The sequence below is a fragment of the Marmota monax genome, unplaced genomic scaffold, assembly GCF_021218885.2.
Source record: "Marmota monax isolate L192 unplaced genomic scaffold, Marmota_monax_Labrador192_F-V1.1 WCK01_AAM20220418_F8-fsc00204, whole genome shotgun sequence".
In the NCBI taxonomy this organism is placed as follows: Eukaryota; Metazoa; Chordata; class Mammalia; order Rodentia; family Sciuridae; genus Marmota; species Marmota monax.
In genome coordinates, this window is record NW_026695247.1 from 2,429,660 (window position 1) to 2,456,495 (window position 26,836).

Genomic DNA, 26,836 nt, shown 5'->3' on the forward strand with positions numbered 1-26,836 from the left:
AGACCAGCAAAGCAGTAGAGGCCACAACCCAGGCTCATCAATGCAGTCACACTTGGACCTGGCCTGCTGAGGACAGTCTGTCCCCTCAAGATGCTACTGGCTGTTCTGCTGGGTTGTGGGTACCGCTGCTGCAGGCTGCCTGCTTGCCCTGTGGTGGCGGGAACTCCATGGACTGTGTCTGCTCTCCTCCCTCAACTCCTCAGTGGATGGTGGGGGGCATAGATTTTGACTGGCTAAACCTGAATCACATCCCCACACCACCACTGGAAAAATAATCTGATTATCACCAAGTGAAGAATTTTCCAAACCTAAGGAGTTCAGGTTTAGGGCAGCCCCAAACCTGACATCTAGCTAACCCATCCTGTTCCCTCTGAGCTTTCTTTTCTCTGGATGGACGCTCTCTGTTTCTCTATCCTAACTTCATGGATGAGGTCTCCAGATCCCCTACCATTCTGTCATTAATTTTTGGTACCTGGAATTAGACGCAGTCTTGCAAATGAAGTCTGACAAGCCCAAGGTACAATGGGATTATTTCTTTCCATATCCCAACCCCTTAACTTCCATTAGAGCATCTTAGGATTTCATTACTTTTCTAGGCAGTCATACTACATTGATGACTCATATTGGCTCATATTATGCTTGTGGTCGACTGAATTCCCCAGATCTTTTCATATAAATGGCGGTTAAGCCAGGTCTTCCATCATTTACTTATATAATTGGCTTATTGAACATGTGCAAATTTAACTGAGAAACATAAAACTGTATTTGTAATACTTCAACTATTTAGTTCACACCCTTAAGTTCTCTTACACTGTAGTATAGTATGCTTGGTTACTTCAGCCAGAAGTTGCAAACTGATGGTTTTTGGCCCAATTTGCCTGCACATTTATTTTATTTGGCTATTAGGGTGTGTTTTAGAGAACTGAATTGGTTGCCAATGGTTGAACATCAGGAGATCTCACATAAAAAGCAGAACCCCCAACTCTCTTGGAAGGTAGGAAGATGTGGCAATACTTGGTCACAGGACAGGGAGTGATTGGCTGGTGCTGAGTAGCAATCTTCCTTTTAGAAGGAGCAGAGAGCTCATGCCCTGATGCCTTCGCCTAGCTGTTTCATTAATTCACATGCCCTGCCTAGTCTCTGTGTATGTTTGGTTTTGCAGCCTCTGTGCTATGGCAGGGGCTAAAGTGGAAGCATACCAGTCTGGGCAAAGTGGAACTCAGCAGCTGTTGCTTGGTCTTGGTTGTGCATAATAACAAGGGACATTGAAGGCAGAGATCTATCCTGGGCTGCTGGCATAGGCATCTGTTCTGTCTCTCTACCATGCCACTTGTTTTTCTGCCAACTCTGACTTCTTTTCTGTTTTACTGTTGAAGGTGCTGCCAGGTTTTACATGATACTCCTCCTATGGCCAATGCTCACAGATCCAGAAAGTGACCACTGGTCCAAGTTAGGTGATAGGATTTTAAAACTTCTAGCCCATGACAGCATCTGATAAGCCTGTCAGTTGGATGTTCCTGGAGCTTGGTCCATGTTTTCTGGCATGTGGGTTAGAAGTGGAGATAGCTGGTGCCATAGTCTGAAAGAATGAGTCATCATTTTAAGAGAGGAAGAACAGGAACTCAATCTACACTCATCTGGCTCAGTTCTTAGCTCGGGGTCCTGTAAGATGTCTCTTATTGTAATAGCCAGGGTGTGTCATTGGGAGCAACCTCTGATCTCTGCAACCTCTCCCTGTGCCTGAAGGGTTCCCTGTCATGTTCTCCCTTGTCCTGTGTCCTTGTCAGCAGCTCTTGGATCAAGCATTCTGGGTCCCCTCACAAATTCCTCTTGACTGTTCCCAAGCAAGGGCCCAAGAGTGGCTCAGGTGGGTGCTTCTGTGCACCCAGCAGAGCATTTCCTTTCCTCATGGGATCCAGGCAGCTCAAGGATAACTTCCATCTCATGCTGCTGCCAGCGCTGATGTGAATAATGTATGTGGAAATCCACACTACTGAGAGACTTCTAGGTTGGGAAAGCCATCTGCTGCCATCAGGAGCCAAATTTTCAGGGTATCACAAACTGATAGAATACAGGATATCAGGAATGGAGGTGCTAAGATATATATTCAAGTCACAACTAGGTGATGAGACCGAGATATTCTTTCAGTCACCCCACAAATATTTATTGAGCACCTACCATGTGCAAGACACTGCCCCAGACACTGAAGATATTACAGTGCAAAAGAAATACCTTCAAGACAGCTTCTATTCTTATGGCATATGGTCTTCATATAAAGATAAAATCTAGCCCTAAGGAGTCTTTTTTTCCGAAATGCTTCTGCAGGCTTTTTTCTTTTTCTTTTTTTTTAAGTTGTGGATGACACAATACCTTTATTTTATTTATTTATTTTTATGCTGAGGAAAGAACCCGGTGCCTCACATGTGCAAGGCAGGTACTCTATCTACCAACTGAGCTACCACCCCAGCCCCCAAAGTCTTAACAGTACATCTCACCTTGCCTCATTTGTAAAATGAAGTTAAAATAATTACCTCACAGGACTGTTTAGAGGATTCAATAAAATAATGCATAGGCACATTCTTGGCATTTAAGCACCAGAAAATATTACTTTCTCCATGAAAAATCAGAAAAGTCACACTGAACTCAAACCACAGGACAGCCCACTGCCAATTCGTAGGCGTGCCCACTTCTGATGTAGCACAGGCAAAAACTGGCTTGGTTTGTGTCGGGTCAGAGATGGGTACCCGGGAGCGTTGGGAACACAAAGTGGCCACGAGGGGGCAGCGCACGGCAGGGAATCTTCGCCACCGACCCCAGCCCACAGCCAAACTTCCCTGCTGCTCCCGATCCTCCCGTACGTACTTCCGTTGCTCTGACGCTCCCAGAAACCGGGGCGTCGGGAAGGAAAGCGCGAATTCCCCCTCCTCTGCGCCTTGGGAGGAAATATTGGACTCGGTTCACCAGATCGAGCCGCAGCGGGCGCTAGAGCCCTTGGAGCTGCGCCGCCGAGGCGCGGAGCCGGTTGCCCGGCAAGAGGGTGCTGGTGCGGGGGTAAGAGGCGTTAGCCTCTCCCCGGCCACCGGGAGAGGACAGGCTGCTGCTGAGAAGGGTCGGCACGGTCCCGGGGCGTTCTCGCCAAACCCGAGCGCCTTCCCCTCCTGCCTCACGGGGCATCCCCACCCACACCCGCAGCTGTCACTTCTGTTGGCCGCCTGGAAAGGGAACAGGACCCGGAGCGCTCCCTGCAGTCGTCGGGGAGGATGCCTGCCTGGGCGTCGGCTGTGTCCTCAAGCCGTTCGCCAGCGCTGGCGAAGAAAGCAGTCGGGGTAACGCCGCCCAAACTTTCCTTCGCAGCAGCGCTGGGAGGAAACGTCCCCCTCTGAGCCTTGCGGAGAACTCAAAGACTACTCAGCCCTACGGAAGGGACAGGGCCGTGCCCGCTTAGGAGTTGTTCCCGGGAACCCCGGAGGTGCCCTCAGGGGCAGGGCCAGTCGCCGGCGTGCGCCGAGTCCAAAGGAAGTCTAGCGGGCTCAGCGCCTCTTGCCCAGTGCCCCGCAGTGACCGTGACCTCCGCGCGCCCCCCCGCACACGTGCTCGTGGCCCAGGGAGAGGAACGCTCCAGCCGAACCCGCTAGAGGCAGCGACTCGCAAGCAGGCCAGGGGCGCATGGAGGCGCCGCGGGGGCGGTGCGGCTCGCCAGCAGCGCGGGGGAGCGCGCACGCCGCGCCCCGGCCTCCCCGGGGACCCGGCCGGCCGCTCCCCGCACTTCCTGCCGCGGGGCTCTCGGCCTCAAGCAGCCGTTTGGAGCGCAGAGCTGGCTGAGCGTCGTGTCCGGCAGCATCCGCGGTTCCCGGCGCTGGGCAGACGTGTGGCGGGACAGGTGTAGCCGGCAGCGGCGGGCGTCGCGCTCAGAAGGACTGAGCGGACTCGGCTGGCTGGAGTTGGCTAGCTGCTCACGGAACTCCGGTCCCCGCCGCGCAGGCCCGTCGGCGCGTCACTTTGCACCGCGGCGGCGGCGAGAGCCTCGGGGGAAGGAAGTCGCGGCGAAACCCGGCTCTCTGGCAGCGGCCGCCTGGGCGCGGTCCTGATGCTCGCTGCCCGCTGCGGGACCTACTCCGGCCCCCGGACTTAGGTAGCTGCGCGTGGCCGGCGCCGGCGCCTCCCCCATGCTGCTCGGAGCGTCCTGGCTGTGCGCGTCCAAGGCGGCCGCCGCTGCTGCGCAAAGCGAGGGCGACGAGGACAGGCCCGGAGAGCGGCGGCGGCGGCGGGTGGCGGCCTCAGGGACGGGAGAGGACATGGACGAGTCGTCGCTGCTGGACCTACTGGAGTGCTCCGTATGCCTGGAGCGTCTAGACACCACGGCCAAGGTGCTGCCATGCCAGCACACCTTTTGCCGCCGCTGCCTGGAGAGCATCGTGTGCTCGCGCCACGAGCTTCGCTGCCCGGAGTGTCGCATCCTGGTGGGCTGCGGCGTGGACGAGCTGCCCGCCAACATCCTGCTGGTGCGCCTGCTGGACGGCATCCGCCAGCGGCCCCGTGCGGGCGCCAGTCCTGGCGGGAGCCCGCCTGCGCGCCCTGGCTCCAGTGCGTCCACCGCACTCGCTGGCGGCGGGGGCGGCGCGGTGGGCAGCGCCCCGGGCTCCCCTGTCTTCCTCTCCGCGGCGGCGGGCAACGCCACCGCCAGCCTGTGCGACCTGGCTACTAACAGGGGCGCTCCAGTGGCAAAGGTGGGTATCTGCCCCACGGCTTGGCGCTTGGTGTGTGGGAGCGCGAGTGTTGGTGGGCACGTGGGCGTAAGGGTAGTGATGAGAGGCAGAGGAGACCAGACGTGACCCTGCGTTGGCCCACTCTTCTGTTTTGCTCTTCTTTCTCTAACTTTGCCTCCCTCCAGCCACTCTGGGCATGTTCTCTTAGTTCTCACTTGCTAATTCTTGGGTACATTCCTGAGCACCCTGTTCCCCTAAACTTCTTGACACCTACTGTGGGTCCCCCTGCACCCACCTGTTCATATGTGAGTCAGCACCCCATCCTCCGTTCCGGTGGATGTGCCTTTGGGCTTGCTGCTTGCTCATCCTGACTGCCTCCCCATTCAGGCCCTGCCTTTAACTGCATTCTGGTCCCATCTCCCCAGAAGCCGTGATCTTCTCCTGGACCCTCAGGCTCTCTCCTCCCTCAGACCTCCTGGAGGAAAGTTCGTGCTTATTTTTCCCCTAGTCTGATCGCTTCAGGAAGTCAGTGGCCTCCTGCCTGTGAGGCTGGCTAGGGAGCTAAAAGAGGGATGTGGTGTCTGAAGAATGCGGACTGCAAACTTTTCCTTTAGCAGGAGGGAAGGAGTTAAACTGGAGCCCCCAGGAGGGTTTTGGCCCAGAGTTGTTGTTGTTTTTTTTTGGACTTGACTTGGCAGCCTCCGTCACTAAGCCATGGACTCTTAAGTAGGGTTACATTCCCATGTGGGCCGTTATTTTCGATTTTTATTATTGGTTTCATTTTGTGTGCGCATAGATTGTACAGTCTCCACTGCTTCCGTTTTACTTGAAAAGAAAGATTTTCCCTGGAGAGCTTCAGTGATTTGGTTTCAAAAGGTTCTTCTTCCATGTTGTTACATACCCTCTGCCACTTCTCTATATATGATATATATAGTGTGTGTGTGTGTGGGGGGTGGCAGCCCACCCATGCTGGTTTGAGTGACACACAAAGTACCTGCGTGTTTTAATATCTCTCAATGAAGAAAACACATTTTAATGTTAAAAAATATTATGTAGATATGTTGGAATTGTCATTTGTTTTAGAAAACAACCGTATTCCTCTACTTTTGACCATTTAAGGAGTTGGTGGTGGTGCATAATTCTTCCAGTGCCTACAATCTTGAATTGCTGGGAAAATGCTAGCATCTGAATTACTCAGCACTTCAACATGGCTAACAAGAACTTAAACCCTTGGATGTTGAGATTGAGGTAAATGCCATACATTGCTGAATTGCTTTTTTTCCCTAAGGATATGGAAGAATGAACAATCAAGGACAGTCAAGGAATGTTCCTACTTGAGGTCATTGCTAAGGGGTATTTTTGTCCTTTGGTTTTAATTGTGATTAAGTCCAGCTACATGCTCCAGTTAGATTTGCAAACTTTTCTTTCCTATCCTTGCTGTTTTTAATTTAAGGTATTATAATTAAAGATTTTTATTTGCAAAATAAGCAGGTTACCTCCTCCTGTTTGAATAATTATGTGATTTTTTGGAACTATGTCTCTAGTAAGACCCTGGGACATTTTGGCAATGGTGTATTTATGATGCCCTCCTAGTTTATGTTGGGGGAATCGTGTTTGACCAGGAGGTTCAGAGATAACCTCTGAAACTCAAAAGACACAGCCTTGGGGTGGCTCCTGGAACTCTTTGCCGGTTATGGCATTCTTTAGAATTTGTCAGAGGGCTGGAAGGTTGTAACTTTGAGTAATGATGCTTAATAACAGGGAATTGATGTTTAGTTGACTAGATTTTGATTTTGTAGGGGCGCACAGACTGTGACTTGCCATGTTTTAGGGAACTTCTAGAAAGCATTTTCTTTATGGGTACTGTGTCAACTAAGTGTAGCCTTCTGCTGTTTCTTCACTGGTCCACCTCAAAGGGATTAAGTTCAGGTTCTGGGAAAAGCCTGAATTAAATCCAAAGTCATATTTGGTTGTTTACAGAGAAGAAAATATCGTGGAAGCAGGGATTATAAGATTATAATACTATAAAGCTTTTCATCTGCTGATTTTTCCACCTGTGCCCCTCCACCTTTTATTTATTTATTTTTTTTTTTTGGTAGCACTGGGATTGAACCCACGGCCTTGAAAATCCTAGACAAGGGCTCCATCACTGAGGCACAATCTCCAACAGACTCACTGCTTTTTTTTTTTTTTTTTTTTTTTGGCAGTGCTGGGGATTGAACCCAGGGCCTTGTGCATGTGAGGCAAGTAGTCTACCAACTGAGCTATATCCCCAGCCCATATCCACTGCTTTTTTAAAAAATATATATTTTTTTAGCTGTAGATGGACACAATATCTTTATTTTTATTTATTTATTTTTATGTGGTGTTGAGGATCAAACCCAGTGCCTCACGCATTGGAGGCAAGTGCTCTACCACTGAGTTACAACCCCAGCCCCCCACTGCTTTTTAACAGTCACTGGGAATCCTTCTGGTTAATCAGAAGTTCTGCATATTAAACTACTGTTACCAGTCTGGGGTAACAGCATTAGGTCTGGGTGCATCCTCTCAGGGAACAGAGAATGGATAGGGAAGGCAAAAGGGACTGAGATAAGAGTGTTACGCATTAAGCCACCCATGAATTTGGCAGGTGAAGACTTCTGTTAAACATTACTTCCAGATAGACTGTTGGTGCTTTACTATCTATTGGAATGATACTGCTGTCTCCAAGCAAAGCTGAATGCTGTATGTTGCTGCAGGTTGCTTAATAGGTGGGCACTCATTTTCATCATTCAGCAGATACCAAATATGACTCACCATAGGTAACCATCAATAGGACAGTCCCCTATTTTCACATCTAGAAACTCCTCAAACCTTATTTTGGGCCAACGGGGATATATAAACTTTAAAAATATGTAGATAGACAAATATCTACTTAGCTTATTTATTGAGTTATATATTGGAATGGAATCAGACAAAAATGTATTCATTTATATTTGGTTTCACTTTTGTCCAGATTCTTCATTTGCATCTTTTCATCGGGGTTTTTATGCACACCAGCATACTTGGAGTCCCCTACCCTGGTTAGCAGACCGTGTCAGCTCAGCTTTCACCGGAACCATTTGAGATGAGACCTTTTATTGGAATCAATTAATGATGCTGCCCCTAGAAGTACCCATCACACTTACAAATTCCTAGAGCCCAAACCTGGGATTGTTGGTCTCTTTATTTTTTGGTACAGAGAATTTAACCCAGGAGTGCTTAACCACTGAGCCACATTCACAGCCCTTTTTATCTTTTACATTGATACAGGGTCTCACTAAGTTGCTTTGGGTCTTGTTAAGTTGATGAAGCTGGTTTAGAACTTGTGATCTTCCTGCGTCAGCCTCCTGAATCACTGGGATTATAGGTGTGCACCATTGGGCAGTTGTGTGTGGCTTCTTAAGGTGATATTTAAAAGTCCTATTTTTTAGTTTTAGGTGGACACAATATCTTTATTTTATTTTTATGTGGTGCTGAAGATCCAACCCATTGGTGCCTCACACTTGCCAGGTGAGCACGCTACCACTTGAGCCACATCCTGAGCCCTAAAAGTCCTTTTTTAATGGTCAACTATAGCAGTTTCATATGAGTGCTAAATTTCCCAGCCTATCTTGTTTGTTGACTGTTTTTACATTTTTCAAGAGAGCTGATTTCATACCCTACACTAACACTGAGTAAATTGTTTCAGGGCAGTAGGCTTTGCTAAAAGGGTATTGTTGGGGCTGGGGATATAGCTAGTGATAGAGCACTCACCTACCTTGTTTGAGGGCCCGCGTTCTATACCCAACGCTACAAAAAACCAAAGGAGAGGCTGCCAAAAGGGTTTTGTGGTTCTACATTGAGTAAATCAAAGATTACTTTTTAATATGAGATGTTTAAAAAGGACTTAAATATAAAACAGTTTCAGTGTTTTTCTGAATGGTTTTTATTTTGTTTATTTTAAAATATTCCTTGCCTTTTATTTAGGCCCGTGTAGAACTCATTGAGTACCTACGTTGTGCCAGGTACTACTCTTGGGCTCTCTTGGAGATTATAAGGGGATAAGGGAGGGAAGCTATTTGCTCTTGGCTCTCAGGAGACACTTGATGGCACCACGGCTGGTGTTAGCCCAGAACTTTGTGAGGTTTAAGAGGGAGGACATTTTCACAAATTAAAGGACTATAGAAAGTGTGGGCAGTGCCTTTGATGACATAAAAGTAAGCTTTAGAACCTAATTAGTTTGTGTTGTGTTTGTGTGTTTGTGTGTGTGTGTGTGTGTTTACTTTGTGGATCAAATCCACAGGCCTATGAGCCACACCCCCAGTCCTATTTATATCCTGAAGTACAGTAGGATATGTTTAAATTGGACCCATCTGAAAAATCTCTATATCTCTCAGGCAGTGTGACTGGGACCTAGTAATGGGAAATGTAAAATTAACAGAGAATCATAAAAATTATATGCATTAAGAATTTTATTATAGAAATGCACATATATGATTCTTTTATTCTTTTTTTGGATGCAGGGCTGAAGACTTTTCTTTTGAGTTCCAAATTGTCTTTCTGGCTTAAGCCACAGCCATCATTTATGATTTTCTATTTGTTTCTTTCTAGTGGAGTGAGAACTCAAGAGACTTTCAAAGAACTAAGTGGCACATCCTTCTAGAGTTTAAACAGCCCCTCCCCTGCAATGCTTCATGCTCTCTTTCATACCCAATCTGACCATTTTAAAGCACTTTGCCTTTGTTGAGTCTGTTTGAAGCAGTCCTCTTGGTCTTCGAGGGAGCAACATAGTTTTTGCACTCAGCTTCCTTGGTTACATAATATTTAATTAAAATATATTTTTAACATTGTGAGTACAACTTGCATAAACATGGTTGTGAATAAAGAGGACAGATTCCTGATAAGGAGAGACCTCCCTGCTTGGCTAGGAGGGGACTGCAGCCTTCCTTGGAGGTGAGTGCCTTGGGCCATCTTGCAGAGGCTGTGACACTTTAGTTAGTCCAGCTTGTCAGATAGCTGGAGGCCAGAGTAGTGGGGTATCTATGGCGTCTCCAAGCAAATTAACCTGCTCTTTGATCATGGACAGTTGGGAAGCTTATGCCTGAGATGTTTTACTTAACAGCTACTGAGGGCTGCTGTGTGCTGGGCACTTTGACGTATATGGCCTTATGGAGAGTTCACCACAATCCTTAAGTGGTTGGTGTAATGACTACTTGGAGGCCCAGAGAAAGTGATACGTAGGTAGTTCTGAGAGCTAGGAAATGGCTCATTCAGGATAGTGTCCCTCGACTCCGTCTCTCTGCCCTTCTATTCTTGGCAGTATGGTTGTGACACTGTTGTGGTTTAGTCTTGGATGTAATAAGGATTCCAGGGGAAAAAGGCCAGCCCATGGCAGGATGGACAAGTGTGGATCCTGAAAAGAGTCAGACATCCCACAGGGTAGCAGGTACCTGGTGAACATGACAGCTGAGCCACAGTGCAGTCTTTTCAGAAGGCTTGAGTACCTTTGAGACTTACACCAATGCTGTGTTCAGCTGGTAGCCAGTTGGTGAACAGTCTAAATTACCTTTCATTGAACACTTATTGTATACTGGGTTCCTGGAGGCTACTCCAGGCTAAGGATTGGTCAGGTGATTTAAGCATATCTCATCTCTTCTTTATGACAATTCGGGTAGCTAGTTACCCAGGTGAGGAAAATGAGGCTGCCTAAGTTCCTTTGGGTGAAGGATACAGTTGGTAAGGTTAATACTTGAAAGATGGACTTTGGGCCTAGGGCCCTTTTGGTTAGAGGAGTCTTCTTCCCTTGTGACAGATAGCTAATTGGTGGCCGTAGTGCCAAATATAAGCAGCACTGACTTGTTCAGCTCACCTCACCTAAAAGCCACAGATGCTCTTCCAGCCTGTGGCTGCCATCTTGTAAACCCCCGAACCCCACAGAGTAACGACTGTATCAGTTATGACTGGGGTGCAAGCAGCCCTGTGACAGGCACCCCTCTGTGCAGTGATATGAACAGCACACTGGGAATCTGCGTGGCCAGGCTAGTGGCTTCATTCCCTGCTTGTCTATCCTTCTCTTCCTCTGTTGGCCTTATCCCCAGCTCCACCCCCTGGTCTCAGGAGTGGCAGTGGCTTCTGCTGTCACATCCCCATGACAACACTTAGAAGAAAGAGGGTTTCTTTCCCTTCTCCAAGTCGGTCAGCAGCGCATGACCTGGTCACCTTGACATGCTTCCCCTCACACCTTGGGGGCTGACTGTGATTCCTGGTTGGTGCCTGAGCCTGCTACAGCTTAGCTGGGACCTTGGCACATGGATGACCTTCCTCTCCTGGGGGTTGTGGAGGTTGGGGAGGAAGGAGAGAGAGAGCAGGGGACTCCATGGGTGGCTGAGTGTGACCCAGGGGTTGGGAGTCTCAGGACAGGTGGATTTAATCCTGGCTTCCTCACTTCCTCACTTCCTCACTGTGTACCCCCTGGGCAAGCGGGCTAGCTTCCGTTAGTCTTCTTATCAGTGAATTAGGGCTCTTATCTGTTTTACTGGATAAATGAGATCACATGTGTGCAGTCACATAGTTGACTGTCTTTTTCGTGCATATTACTAAGATGAAAATTTCAAGTCTCTCATCATCTATGAGGCACTCCTCATGGGGCCTGTGGTAGGCAGGTACATAGCATCTTAAATTAAGGGTATGTGTGTGCAGGTGTGTGCATGTGGATGTGGATAGGTGGTGTGCGTGTGGGCGTGTGGAGTCCGATCTCAGACTTTGCCCCAGAGTCGAGCTGTTTTATGGAGACTGGATTATGGATCTTTAATGGACACCTAAGCTGAAAGGTTGTTTGAGTCTATTTCACCTTTTAAATTGCTCCAGGTTTTTATCTTTGTTATCAGAGTCAGTGTTCCTGGTCTGTACAAGTGCCATTAAGGTGAAAAAAAAAATCCTAAACTATAATCTGCTTTAAGAAAGCCAGCAGGGAAGAATAATCCTTCTCAGTTGCTGATCCAGTTGGTTGGCAGGCTCTCCTGAAAACGAACCCGCCTCCCTAATCTGTAGGACCCAGGAGCTTGTCTACAACTGCCCGGAATCAGACTGCTCGGTGTGATGGAGCTGAGCAGAGTTCTATCCAGGTGTTTCTTCTTTCTGGCTCTTGAGAGCAGCCTCCTGCCTGCTGGAGCATGACCAAATTGGGTCTCAGCTATGTGGTTTCTAGCAGGTATTTCAGTTCAACCTGTATTAAATCTCCATCTTTACAGTTAGCACAATCTTTTCAGAGGTACGTTTTTTTTTGAAATAAAATATCAGCAAGCATTTGGTTAGGGGCAAATGCTTTTTACAGCACCACTTGAAGAGGTGCAGGTCAGTTTTTATCAGATTTGCCTTGCTTGGGAGATGTTCAGATTTGATGAATAAGAAATGCATGTTTTCTGTGTATCCTATTGGAATTTTAATTAACCTGAGAAGAATAGGGTATCAAGCCCAAGGTGTTGGCAGTGGTGATTTATAGGTCCTGCTAACACACTGTAACATAGGCTACCCTTTGCCCACGGAGTGAAGCTTGAATGAAAGAGTATATAAAGTATGAGTACAATTTGACTCTACCGCAGTTTGCTGCCTCTCTAAGCTACACTTTTGGCCCTTAATGGCTGGCAAGTGTTCACTCCCGTGGGAGACCTGAAAGAGCCTTCGACAAGAGCTGTTTCTCTCTTCTGCTCCACACAAGTGTTTACACTGTTCACAGATACAATAGTTATCTGCAAACATGAAGATATTAGGATGTTTGCATTCCTGCTTAATGGTATGTGTGCATAATGCCCACGTGAATTCATATGCACTTAGATGAATTCGGATTAGCCACAGGAACTCAGGCCAATAGAAGTGTGAGAGAGAATTTAAAAAGGGACTCTCCAAGGGCAGATGCAAGTCCAGGACAAGTGTGGAGAATAGTGTGTGTGTGGGGCTCCTCAACCGTGTTCACAGGAAGAAGGGTGCAGAGAAACGAGTTCCCAGTGAGACTTTAGAGGCTACTCAAGAAAAGGGCTATTGATGCGTTATTTGTCTCTAGTGTCATTTGAATGCTGTGTACCAGTCATTCCACTAGCATGGTGGTGGTTGCAGGGTGTGTGTGTGGGGTACCTGGGATAAAAATTATATTAGTTTTTATTTGTAATGCAATGCACTTTTTTTTCCCATTTAGTTAAGTGACTAGATCAGAGAAATGCATGTGTCTGTATCCTTTTATTCTATTGTCTACCTAACAGAGATCCCCAGTTCTGGGGATCAAACCCAGGGCATTACACATGATCTGCAAGTTTTCTCCCACTGAGCTGCTTCAAAAACCTGCTGGCAGGAATTTCTCATGAGGAAAGTGGCAGTGGTGCGATTTAGGGCTTTGTGAGTTTGCCACTGGTTCCCCATTCCTAGAGTTTCTTCTTTCATTGTTTGGGGTCATCAAACAAGGACTCTGCATTTCTTTTTCAGGATCTTTAGTACTTTGAAGTGGGGATGGAAATGGTGAAGAAGGAATCTTCTGTAAGTGGATGCTTTCTAAGAAAGTTTGCTGCTCACTCCTTGGCTTCGTCTGCATTTTGGTCATGCACATGGTGCCCATTGCTGGTTCTTGTGTGGAGGCTCCCAGAGTACCATGTGATCAGCAGGCTGTGGGACTTTGCTGGAGGACCTGGAGCAGTGGAGGGAGGTCAGGTGTGTCTAGCATATTGGTGGAGGCTTCTTTTGATTTTCGGAAGTCTCTTTCAGCACCACTACCAGCCTAGGAGAAAATGATTTGGATTTATCAGGTAGGATTTGAGACATATTAATGGATTACTATGTTTTATTTGTTTAACTAGGATGGGCCCAGAGATACTGGCGAGAAGGGAGAAAGGCAAGGGAGGTTAACTAATCTCATCAGACATTGTTGGTTGTAATGAGCAGTTGCTTTTGCTTTCTGATGAATTGGTTGATTCTCTGCAGTGTTTCCTGGCAATGTTACTGTTTGATTTGAAGGGTCAGAGGATTCCTCAAGGTGATCACCAAACATGAAGAAAAGGTTTGCAGGGGCCTTGGGTGGTCTTCAAGGAATGTGCCATCTAATTTTCAAAAAAATGTATAATTTTTATGTTGCCAGAACTTCAAGTTTGATTAAAAATTTTAGCTTGGTGCTCTATTTGCAGGCAAAGTAGCAAGCAAAATTTGAGTACTGTTTGGGAATTATCGTATTATATTAAACTGGTTCCTTTAGAGAGGGGTCATTGAGTAGCCCCTGGGCAGCCATGGTGGTGGGTTCATTCTAGCTTGCCTTCTTCCCCCTGTAACTCGCTTTCTTCACAGTTGGAAGCTGGCCCATTCATCCTCCAGGCATGCATGCCCAGCCTGAAGATGGCAGCTGTAAGGAATGTGCAGAGCGAATGGTAGCCCAGGGGCTGGAACTGGGGAGCTGTTACCCTGATTCTGCCTGAGAGCTGCTCTTGAAGTCGGGTCTCCAGTGAGTGATGTCAATAATTCATTCAGACCACAGGCATTTATTGCCTTCTCACTTCCTTGAAAGCACTTTGTTGGATGCTGGAATATGTATGGGGCGAAAACCCCAGAAATACTACCTGCCTTCCTGGAGCTGACAGTTTAGAGGACACAGAATAAACAAATATCCAATAGATCTGTCATCACAAGTTGCGATTAGAGCTGTGAAGATGGAGAACCAGAACCCTCCTACGATCGAGCCACAGCTTTGTGACTCTGAATTCAATTATGTAGCTTATTGTATTTATCTAAATGTACCCACGTATTTGCTATTTATGGATGAACCACTGGATTCCTTAACTCTTTATTAAAATACTCCAAATTCTAGGTATCTCACAAGCTGCACCTTCTTTTTCTTTCCCAAGGAATGGGAATGGAAGCAGGTGCCTTTCCATGGTGCTGAACATTAAGATCTGAGCTGGGCACAGAACAAAGATAACCACTGAGACTAACCTTTTTCTACTTAGTTTGCCAGGGTCATGGGTTAATTTTATCAGTAATAGTAATTGTCTGGACCAAGTCTGTAGTCTAAACATGTGTGAATAAAGATGGATGCTGATCCCTATAGCACTCCTAAAAAAGAACAACCTTCTTCTGTTGCCAAGTAGCAGTTCTCTTTTGCCTTCTATGGCTGGTTTTGTGTTGCAGATCTCAGAGGGGGCAAATCATCCAATATTAAAATTGTTTTCTTTTCATTAATTTTAGCAATATGGACCTGATGTCATGGCACATGCCTATAATTCCAGCAGCTCAGGAGGCTGAGGCAGGAGGATCACAAGTTCAAAGCCAGCCTCACTCAGCAACTTAGCATCGAGACTATAAAAAAATATAAAGGGCTGGGTGTGGCTCAGTGGTTAAGCACCCCTGGGTTCAATCCCTGGTTTAAAAAAATTAAAAATTAGCAATGTGGTTTTTGTGGATTTGGGAGTTTATGTGGTATCTTTGTTCAACAGACAGCCTTGACCTATGCACAGTAATAGAAATAGATATTATCCTGGATTAAGGTGTTGCCTCCAGCATCCCAAATAAATTGACATACGTCAGATTCTGTGGGGATGCAGTTAAACCTCACAGTTAAAAGATACATGGTATAGAGCAGTTCCCATTATCCAGAAGATTGCAGCTCCCCAATTTTCCAGTCACCCATTTCTAGGACTGACGTGTTGGTGGCTTGGCAGATCAGTGTCTGGAGTTGCATGGATAGGGGCTCAGGTCCAAGGGGACAGCACCATGGGAGCTTAATGTACATGAATTTGTACTTGTAGGCAGGTGGGGGCTGTTTGTCTTACATGGATCTGCTTTAAAGAAGTGGGGTGGTTTATTGAGCATTGGTAGGGAGTCATGAAATACTGAATTGTGTCCACATAACTCACATGATAAGGATGGGGTAGGGGAGAGGACAGGCCAGGAGAAGGTTTTCCGTTCAAGCCCTGGGCAGGCCTCCTCCCTGCTAGCCATCACTGTTGCATGTTTTCTAAACACCACACATTGGTGCACATGGTTGATGCTCATGGTTGGACTTTCCACTCTTACGGATATCAGCCACATCCAGCCACTGACCCCATGATCCACTTGTCCTTCGTGGGAATTGTAATTGTGCTTGTGGGGACTTTACTGATATGCCTTCTCTGTGTTTCCCCAAACTTGAGCAATTTCTTGTTAAAATTTAGGTGTTTTAGATGATAGATTTTTTTCCCCTTTTCTTTCCTCTTTCTGCAGGGGCTGGTTGTAAGTCTGAATGCGGTTGATGTTAATCATAGCATTTCCTGTGTCCCCAAACTAATCGATGCTTCTGTGACCATCATCTGTGAACCTCGTGGGCCGAGAAGCCCCTTTCTTCTCCAGCCCAGCATGCCCCTCTGGGGTCGTGATGAACGACCTGACAATTACTGCTTTGTTGGCCCTTTAAAGTTGTCAGCATCTGGCTTCCCGGAGGCACCAGCTACTTATCCCGTTTTGGTTCCGTTCCTCTGGCTCCTCGGTGCTGAACAGGGCTCACACTCTGGTCACCCTCCCCATCACGCTGAGCTCTAGGGAGGGCCATGTGCCCTTTTGACCCTGAGGCACCTGCCTCCCTTTCTCAGCTGCCTGGACAGCCGAGATGGCGCTGTCCCATCGTCCTTTCACCATGGAGCCATGGTGGGTCCATTCTCCTCTGGGTGGACTCTCTGTCCCCTCCGGGGGGACTCTCCGTGACTCTGTGAGATCTGGTAAGCTGTGCATTCCCATTTCTCTGGCCACTTCCCTGTCTCCTGCTCATACCCTTTCTACTGGGGTTCTTTCAGGAGCAGGTGTTTATTTGTGGTCTGAAGATTTTCTTCTTAAAAATTCATATGCATGTTACGTTCTATCCAGAAGGCGCTTCCTCTGATTTTAATATCACATTGGGGGCTTTTCTGCCCAGATCTGGAATCAGATGTGTGTGTCCCGTGGCTTTCCCTGGCTTGGCCCACCCCAGAACCCTACATGCACCCCAGCTGGCTGGCACAGCTGTACAGATGAAGACCCCACAGTGAGGGCAGTCTTCCACCTAGGCTCAGAGGCTCAGAGTTGAGCCTGGCAGTCTGTGCTGAGTCAGTAGTGATGTGCACTCAAGAAGGGTTCAAGTGTGACTTTTGTCAGTGGGCTGGACCCATCATTCAAGCTTTGATTGGTTCTCTGTGGGAAGAACAGCCCCTGCTAGCTCATAGACACCTGGTAAGGTCAACTGAGTGGAGCCTGGCAGGTCCCAGAGGTTTCTTTTCCTTTTTTAAAGAAATTTTATTTTTGATTGACACACAGTAATTGTATCTATTTGTGGGGTGTGCTGTGATGTTTCCATATAGGTATGTATGAATCATCAAATCAAGGTAATTAGCATATCTATCACCTTAAGCATTTATCGTTGCTTTATGTTGAGAACATTCAAAAGCCTCTCTCCTAGCTATTTTGAAATATGTAGTGAATTATTGTTAACTATATTCACTGGATGGCACAATAGGACACCAGAATTTATTCCTTCTATCTAACCATAGGTTTGTACCCATTAACCATCCTCTCTCTATCCCCCTGCCCCCCGGCCCCTCACCAGCCTTTGGTAACCATTGTTTGTTATGGTTTAAATATAAGGTGTCCCCCCACTCCCCCAAAGCTGGTGTGGCAGTGCAGGAATATTCAGAGGTGAAATGATTAGATTATGAGAGCTACACTTAATCAGTGGATTAATCCATTTGGTGGATTAATAATTTTGATGAACTCCTTCCTGGTGATAATGGTAGGTAGGTGCTGTGTGGCTGGAGGAAGTAGGTCACTGGGGATTGTAGCCATTAGATTTTGTTCTTAGCTCCTCAAGCTTGCTTTCTCTCTCTCTCTCTCTCTCTCTCTCTCTCTCCCCCTCTCTCCCTCTGTCCCTGTCCCTCCCCTTACCTCCCTTCCTGGCTTTCCCCCAGTTTACCCTTCCCCCATCACGTATCTGCCTTGGAGCCGGCCGACCATGGACTGAACCTCTGAAACTATGAGCCCCAAATAAACTTGTTCTCCTCTCAGTTGTTCTTGTTGGGAATTTTTGTCACAGCAGCAGTAAACTAACTAATAAACTCTTCTGCTCTTAACTTATATAAGATCTTTTAGATTCCACATGTGAATGAGATCGTCTGGTACTTTTTCCAAGCCTGGGTTATTTCATTCAGCATAATTGTCCTTTAGGTTCATCCATGTTGCCCCAAATAACCATCGTTTGAGAACGTCATTCTTTTTTGACAGAATTAGTATTCTATTATGTATATGTACCATGTTTTCTTTAGCCATTCATAGGTTGATGGATACCTAGGTTGACTCCATATCTTGGCCGTTGTGAATTGTGTTGCAGATAACTTGAAAATGAAGACATCTCCACCTTCTGATTTCATATTTGGGGGGTAGATATACCCAGAAGTGGGATTGCTGCACTGAACACATGGTAGTTCTATTTTTTAGTTCTATGTTTAGTTTTCTGAGGAAACTCTGTACTACTGCCTGTCCTAATTCACATTCCTACCGACAGTGTGTGAGGCTTCCCATTTCTCTGTATTCTCACCAGTTGCTTCATTTGATTCTTTTGGTAGTGGCCTTTCTGGCTGGAGTGAGGTACTAATAGCTCATGATAGTTTTGACTTGCCTTGCCTTGCCCTGGTGATCAGCAGTGTTGAAATCCCTTTATTTCTATTTTTTAATTTTCTGGTAGTTGGCTCACCCTCCCAGGCACTTGGGGTCTGTTGTGGAGTGAAGGAAGTGCGGTCAGCTTGTCAGTAAACGTGAGGAAAGGTGGCTGTCATGGAGGGATGCTCTCACTCTTTACACTTAAGTGGGAAACATTCTGTCAGGTGGAGACATTTTCAAGGATGTCAGTTTTCAAAGTGACAATTGCTATGTTGAGAGGCAGCGTAGAGGTGTTCAAGTTGAACGATGGGGACTTTGAGTTGGCATCCAGGCGGCTGGAGTAGGACCTTGTGCGGGGGATGCAGAAGGGGAAAGGGCCACTGGGGAGGGGATATTCCTGGTGAAGGCCTGGGCACAGGGAACCCAACTGGGGGGGGGGCATGCCAGATGGTCCTGGACAGTACCTGCGAATGAGTTTATGTTACTGTTTATGTGAATTTTAATGGTCCTTTTTAATTTATGTCAAGAGGTGCATTTAAGAAAAAAATATAGCAGTTACATAGAGTTTCATTTGGAAACAAATTTGAATAAAAAAATGACTCAATTTAAAGAAACTCCTTAAGTAAACATTGTGAAGATGAGGAATGTATGTCTATAGTTTGGGTAAAAACTGTCTTAAGTTACGATGAAGTCAGAACCTTGAAGAAATACTGCACCCCCTGTTTCTTGCAGAGTTATTCATAAGAGCCAATAGGTGGAAGCGACCCAGATGTCCATCAAAGGACAAAGAAATTGTGGTGTATGCACAACAGAATGTTACTCACCCTTAGAAAGAAAGAAATCCTGCCGTATGTGGCAACCAGAGGATATCATGCTAAATGAAATCAGATAGGCACATAAAGACAGATACTGCCATCTTACTTATTTGTGGAATCTAAAGAAATTCAACTCACAGAAGCAGAGGGAAAAACTCTGGTTACCAGGGGCTAAGAAGGGAAGAGATTGCTGGACATGGTGTGTGCACCTGTAATCCCAGCAGCTTGGGAGGCTGAGGCAAGAGGATTGCAGTTCAAAGCCAGCCTCAGCAATTTAGTGAGACCGTGTCTCAAAATAAAATATAAAAAGGGCTGGGGATGTGGCTCAGTGGTCAAGCATCCCTGGGTTCGATCCCTAGTGTCCCCCTCCCCCAAAAAAGTGAGGAGATTGAAGGGATGTTGGTCAAAGGGTATATTACTTTTGGTTATAAGATGAATATGTTCTGGAGATCTAATGTGCAGTACGGTGACTGTACTTAATAACAATGCATACTTGAAATTGCTGACAGGGTAAATCTCAAGTATTCTTACCATACACACAACAACAACAAAAAAGTAATTTTGTAAAGTGATAGATGTTAACCAGCTTGATTGTGGCAATAGTTTCACAGTGTCATCATGCTGTATACCTTAAATATATATACATTTTTTTATATTCCCCACATGTGGCTGGGGAATAAAATTATACATGATAATAAAAGCTATCTTTAAAAGCCCACAAAACTGCCTTACGTTGTAGAATAAGCAGACTCCATTTCCCCACAGCAAATTGGTATTTGTCTTCCAGTGCCCCTCTTTCCTCTGTATCACAGTTGTTGGTGACCCGGCTCTGGGTGTGCTGAGGATTTTATAAGATGAGAGAGGGTTGAATAAGGTGAAGATGAGAAATGGGGACAGCATTTTTCTGCTTGGAAGACAGTGTTTGGAAAAATTGCTTTTTTAAAAAATTTTTAAACCCAAATAGCAATTGCAAGAAAAGCCACCTTTGGAATTGATATAAAGCTGAAATGATCAACATGGCAAAAAAGGTGAAGAGAGACATGTGTTCCTGAGTCCCAGGAGTGCCAAGTTGGGTGCAGGCTGGGCTTCCCTCAGCCCTTCTGTGGCTCCTGGTTACACACCTGCTCAGAGCCGTCTTCTCCCCTGTTTGAATTTCTCAGGTGCCTGGTGAGGTCCCGAACTATAGCAGGACAGTGATGCAAGGATTGGAACCAAGAGACGCTCAAAGTGGGCTTGTCCCAAGTCCTTTGTTCTTACAGCGTGAGTGCTCCTGGTTGGTACAGATGGACACAGATGAGCTCTGGAGTGGGCATGGCCAGTGCTGACCTCAGAGCAGTGGGCTTCACCCTCATGTAAGAAAACTCAGGGAGCGCCTGGTCAGGCAGAGCCCTCTGTGGAAGTTCATAATGCAAGCTGAGCATGGAGCGCCTGACCTGATCCTTTGAGTTTTCCCTCAGTGGTTATGTCTGTGTCCCCAAGTTTTATCATCTCTTTCCCTTGAAAGGGACAATGAATGCTTGTTTCTGTTTTCTTTTTTTTAACAAGATTGCACCATGCCTGGCCCCCCATGTCCTTGAGGGTCCCTTCTGATTACACTCATCCCAACACACCTGTGCCCATGCTCTGGAGAATCGTCCTCAAAAGCTGTTGGTTGTCACCGGCCCTCTCAGCCCCTCTTTCAGCCAGACTTCACAGCAGGCTGGAGGTCTCCTGGCCCCAGTCACATGGCCACGTGAGCCCTGCCTGCTCTTCATTCCCACAGTGCGTTCATTTCTGTTATTGGTTCTTTGCTTACATAAGACCTGTCACCTTCACTATTGATCCCTCCATCCTGAAGGACTGACGTGGGGTCCTTCCTCTGTTCCAGGATGCTGTGAAAGGCACGTGGTGACTTGCAGGGTCTGTATTGTGTTTCCTTACCCATTTTGTGCCCACCAGGTTGTCCATGAGTGCACTGCACGTCCCTTAGTACCTCACCTGGTTCTTGACAGAATGACCCTCTGCACTACTGTCACCACACTTTCCTGTGTTCCCATTGAACATCAAGAGCACTTCTCTAGAATTCATCTTCTGTTTTCTCTCCAGGTCTTGGGGTTTTTTCCTCCCATGCAGATATTTAGGACCAGTGTGGTCAGAACCACATTGCCCATGGAACCTGGCTCCCTGCATGATAGAGCAGAAACCCAGTCTAGGTGCAGCTGGTTGGTTCTTGGGGTCCCCAAAGCATGATGGTCAATGGCAGTGCTGCTTCAGGCTGAAGGTCAGGCAGGAGAAACGTGCCGTGGAGAGCTGTGGCAGGCAGGGAGCCCTAGAGCCCAAAGCTTGGGCTCCCATCTCCCTCTTGATGGATCCTCACTGTGTGTCCCTGGGAAAGCCACTGGACGTGGAAATGGTATCCCTGGGCCTCCGTGTGCTCCTCTGCAAGGTGGGGCCTAATTAGAGTATCCACCTCCTGAAGGATTGTGCAGACTGAGGGAATTCTTATGTGAAGTGTTGAGAAAATACTGGCTACCTAGTAAGCACTGAATAAGAATGAGCCATTATGACTATTATGGTTCTTGAGCCTTAGTTTTTCATAATGGTAAGTCTTAGAATGGATGGTACCATAATAATGGCTGTTATGGTTAGGGCTCCCATTTATTGGGCACTTGCCTCTGGCTGCATTTAGACAGACTAAGCATCAGGCAAATGGCATGAGTCATGTTCTCTGAAACATCACTGGACTGCATTGGCAGAGATGGTTCCAGTTCCCCCAAAGTTGGCAGTGTCTTAGGTGCAAAATAATAACAGCAATGACTCACTCCTCAGGGCTGTCTGCCTGCCACCATTCAGTTCTTTGCATTTGTCCTGTGCTTAGAGGCCTCCAGTGGTGGTGGGCAAATCCTTGGTTCTCTGTTTAGGAACCAAGAAACCTGCCTCTGGTGCATGCCTATAATCTCAGAGGATTAGGAGGCTGAGCCAAGTTCAAAGCCAGCCTCAGCAACTTAGTGATGCCCTGAGTATATTAGCGAGACCCCGTCTCAAAATAAAAAATAAAAAGAATGGGGGTGTGGCTCAGTGGTTGAGCATCCCTGGGTTCAATCTCTGAAGACACCTTTCTCCTCACGAACACCTTGGGTCCTGGCTATTCCTCTAGAGGTGGGGAGTCCACACCACCTCCCTCAGCACAAAGCTCTGAGAGGGAGTGACTTCCTAATAAAATTGGGCTGGGACTCCAAAGAGGAACATGAGGGCTTGCATTGCAGGGCCCCACAGGGTTGACGTAGGAATATCTTTATTTTTTCTAATCCTTGATTTCCCAAATTATGGGTGTCCTTTCTCTCTACTGCCTCTCTTCCAGACCCTTCCTTTCCTTCCCTTCTCTTCCCCTTCCCTTGGCTGATACCGGGAAGCTCTTCCCCCGGCTGGCCCATTGTTTTCCTCTCTCTTCCTGAAGCCTCCCCTAGCCTCTTCTAGTCCCGGGGCCTCCGAGTCTTCCTCCTAGGTAAAGGCACTCACCAACTCACGGTGGCCCCAACACTTCCCTCCCAGTGTAGGTCTCTTTCTTCCCTCTTGGGGACTGAGTCAGAGAATGGGCTTCTTCTTTGTCCACCCAAGAACTGTTGGCGGGCACCTTCCCAGAGGTACCTGGGGGAAATGGCCGAGGTGCCTGTTTCTTTGAATTATAACCATCAGTTGGTCCTGAAAGGTTTACTCAAAGGAAGTGAGTGGAGGGGACAGTGCCGCTCTGTGTGTCAGGACCCCGGAGGATGCTTTGATGGATGGTATTGGGTCCGTGTTTTGACAGGCAGCTGTTCGGTCGCTAGGCTGAATGAGGGGCAGTTCTTAAATAGAAACTCCAGTGTGCTGTTTGTACACCAAAGAAACACTAGATCTGTGTGTATTCTTTGCCATCTGCTGCTTGGTCAACAGATCTGATAAGGAGCCAACACTTGAGTGAATTATTTTGCAGTGCTAAATGGAATGCTAAACATAGTACTGTAAATGGTCCAAAAAAGAAGCCTCGTCAATTATTCAAGGGGGGCATATCAAGGTCTCACTGCTCACTATTGATTCCCAGTTCCCTTGAAAATGATTTATTTGCCCATTGTCCATCAAGTGACCTTACTAGTATATTTTCCTGCTCTGGATCTTAGGGTACTTGGTTTATTAATTTTTAATTTCTCTTGTATTTGGAAGTTAACCAGCAGTTATTTAGGTGAAATGTTCAGCACTGGAGCCTGACCCATTCATCTTTCATTTAATCACTAACACATAACAATATGTATGTCCATTTATATATATATGCGTGTGTGTGTATTTATTTTTTTTCAAGGCTGGGGATTGATCCCAGGACCTTGTGCATGCTAGGCAAATGCTCTACCACTGAGCTATGGCCCCCCAGCCTTATAATTCTTATAAATTGGGTTTATAGTTATTAACTGGTTTGGCAGTTCATCCCATTGAATGAAAGTTTTGGAGACTTTAATTTCTGATGATCTTTAGGTTTGCTCAAGATCACTCAAACCTCAAAACATTGTGTAGGACAGGGTGATCTGGGTGGCTTGTCATGTGGCACCTGTGGGATCCAAGAGCCTCTGGCAGAGTCATCTGCTGTGTCCTCTCCAGCCCCTTTTGTGACTCTTCTGGTCTTTGTGTGGTGGGGCCGTGGGATGCTGTCAGCGAGGGTGAGATCCTGGCTCTCACACCTGCTTGTTGTAAGACATGGGCAGATGCTGACCTTCTGAGCATCCACGGCCTCCTGTGTGGCATGCCTGACCGTGTCCCCCCTGTGCAGAACATGTGGTGGGGACCACAGGGACCTTTGCCCAGCACCCGTTGTGAGGTTACGGCTCCATCCACTGTCATTAGTGTGTCTATTCAAAAGCTCCCCGCAAGCTGTGAAAGGGTTTTTGAAGACAGTTTTTGTCTTTTTTTTTTTTTGGACAAATTGGCAAGATGCTGTAGCTTGAACTGTGTACAGATTTCTGCACGTGCAGGCTGGGTACTTCTGAAGAATGAAAGAAGGGTTGAGTAATTGGCTCTGGGGAATATTATTGCTGACTGGTGCCATTTTGATGAGTAATAGACCCCATTAGATCATAGTAAAATACTCGATTATGTATAATTAAAGATGGCATTAGTCAGGCAGAAGCCCCAGCATTTGAAAATGTGAAAGGGATAATTTCTAATGCTGAAAAGTACACTCGTGACTGAAGAAGCAGAACATAACAGTGTGTTTGAGCCTGGGTCACAGACAGACTGCTTATTGGGCAGGGCAGCTGGTGTTCATTTTAGTCTCAAATATTTGTAGTGGTAGCAACCAGGGCATTTATTTAAAAAAAAAGCATCTGAGGTGAATTCACAGCTTTGTGGAACAGCTCTGATGGGTGGTTTTACCAAAACATGAAGTCTTATATTGCATTCTTTGTGTAGTTGGCAGAGCCCAGGGGAGCCCTGGAATCTTTTGTTTCCCTGTTTATCCTTTCTGGCTTTCAACTCCAAATTCCTCCTTCTCTTCTGTCATTTATTCATTGTTTCCTCCCATCTTCAGAAGCTCAGATTGAACACCTCATGTGGACCAGGCTCTGAACTGGGCTCCAGGGAGGAGCAGGAGCCGAGTCCCGCCTTGGGGAGCCCTGGGCAGGGCTGTGCTGTCTTTTGCCTGGGGTGACCCGACGTTATTCCGAGACTTCTCGAGACAGACACTGAGAACATCCCTCTGCCCCCGCTGGGACCAGTTCTCCAGTAGATCCTTTGGCTCAGAGCTGCAAAGTCTTTGGTTTGGCTTGAGCTGCACTCTGTTTAATCAGGAGTCAAGTGTCTGGCACACAACTTCAGTGATTAATCACGTTGCTATTAATATTCACATTGACAGTCATTTGCACTTCTAAACCTCTTTTCATCTCAAAGGTTACCACCGCCTTTCACGAACCACAGATGAATGGCTCCAAATGAAGAAGTAGGGCCCTCTCCCACAGGGAGGAGCCCAGGGGGAATGTACTCATCAACTAGCAAGTGGGTCAGCACAGGCTGGGTTTGGGTTTGTGCAGGACATGCGCCTTGTCTGTTGCCTGTCATACACAGTCCCATGGGAGGAGGCCTTTCAGTCACCCCACAAGTATCCATCCAGCACTGACATGGGCCAGGCACGATTCTCTGCCTTTGCAAAGAGCAAGGTAGTGTCTGATCTTTGGAGTTTACGCTCTGTTGGTACCATGGGGGTATCAAGATGCTGACTTAAAATGGCATACAAAAAACTTGATGTAGGGCAGAAATGTTTATAATGCATGTGTTTTTGTACTCTAATTGAATTTGGACTGCCTAATTTCAGGGAATTCCTTTTACAATCATGTTTTTTTTTTTAAACCCTTTTAGAAGGTCAAAATCACCCTTTAACATATGGCAGCTGTGTGTGGTTCTTGACTTTGCATGTTGAAGTCTAGGGGAACTTCCCTAAGCACTGACATCTGTCCCCGGGGTTCCAACATGATTGATCCAGGTGCAGCCTGGCATTGGGTTGTTCAGAGGTCCCAGATGGTGCTGTTACCAGGACTGAGCAGCATGATCTAAACTGTAGGAGGCCTGGAAAAGTCAGAGTGGGAGAAAATTTTCTTGGAAACCCATTCCCAACTTGCAAAGCCTTGCCAGGTATGCGTTCAAAAGGTGAGCAGGACCTAGCCAGGTGAAGAGGTTAGGAAGACAGTATTCCATCAGAGAGAGTAGTAGGCTTGGAGCCCTATTGTTTCAAGGAGCTTAGAGCAAATGAGAAACTGAAAGAAGATGATAGGGACGTCGTGGGGGACCATCAATAAGTTGGACAGAACAGGTGGGGCAAGTGGTGCAAGACCATGTGTCTTAGTCCATTTTTCCATTGCTATATAACAAACTATCTGAGGCTGGATCTTTATAAAGAAAAGAGGTTTATTCAGCTCACAGTTCTGGAGGTGGGGAAGTTCAAGATCAGGTGGCTATATCTGGTGAGGGCCTCCTGCTGTGTGATAATGTATTGAGTGACATCATGCACCAGGAGCACAAGTGAGAGTTGTGAGCCTTGGTTACAGAAGAGGCTGAACACATGAGATGGCCTAACTCAATAACAACTTGCCTTCTTGCTCGTGAGTACAGTCCCTGAAGACTTAACCTATTCTCTTAAGATGAGCATTAATTCCTTTCAAGGACGGTGCCCCCATGACCCAGTTACCTCCCACTGAGCCTCACCTCTTAGAGGACCCACCTATTCCTCCTACTGTTACACTGGGGACCAAGCCCCCAGCCTGCAAACTTTTTTTTCCCTTCCCCCACTGAAATTTTGTTCAATTTGTTTTAATTAGTTATACTTGACAGTAGAATGCGTTTTGATACATTGTATACAAATGGAACACAACTTCTTCCTCTGGCTGAACACGGTGTAGAGTCACACAAGTAGTGCAGTCATACATGTATCTAAGGTAATAATGTTCCCCTCGTTCCACTGCCCTTCCCACTCTCCCCTCCCCTCACTTCCCTCTGCACAATCCAAAATTCCTTCACCCCCCCCCCCCCCCCAGTATGGAGTAGCCTCTGCTTACCAGAGCAAACATTCAGCCTTTGGCTTTTTTTGGATTTCAGCTTGCAAACCTTTGAGGGACAAATTATATCCAGTCCCCAGCACCATGTAGACATTTTACTTTTCAAACTGAGGGCTGTCAAAGCCATTTTATTTAT

General features: G+C 46.8%; 1 protein-coding gene across 2 annotated transcripts in view; it reads left to right on the plus strand.

Moving 5' to 3' along the window:
* The first annotated feature begins 2,879 nt into the window (after positions 1-2,879).
* The window catches only part of Sh3rf3 (SH3 domain containing ring finger 3), a 340,679-nt gene continuing 316,722 nt past the window's right edge, over positions 2,880-26,836 (plus strand). For both annotated transcript variants that reach the window (XM_046420254.2, XM_046420255.2), the window contains exon 1: positions 2,880-4,727. In XM_046420254.2, the coding sequence (XP_046276210.1) occupies positions 4,167-4,727 (561 nt within the window). In that variant the 5' untranslated portion in view covers positions 2,880-4,166. The remainder of the gene's footprint in view (positions 4,728-26,836) is intronic.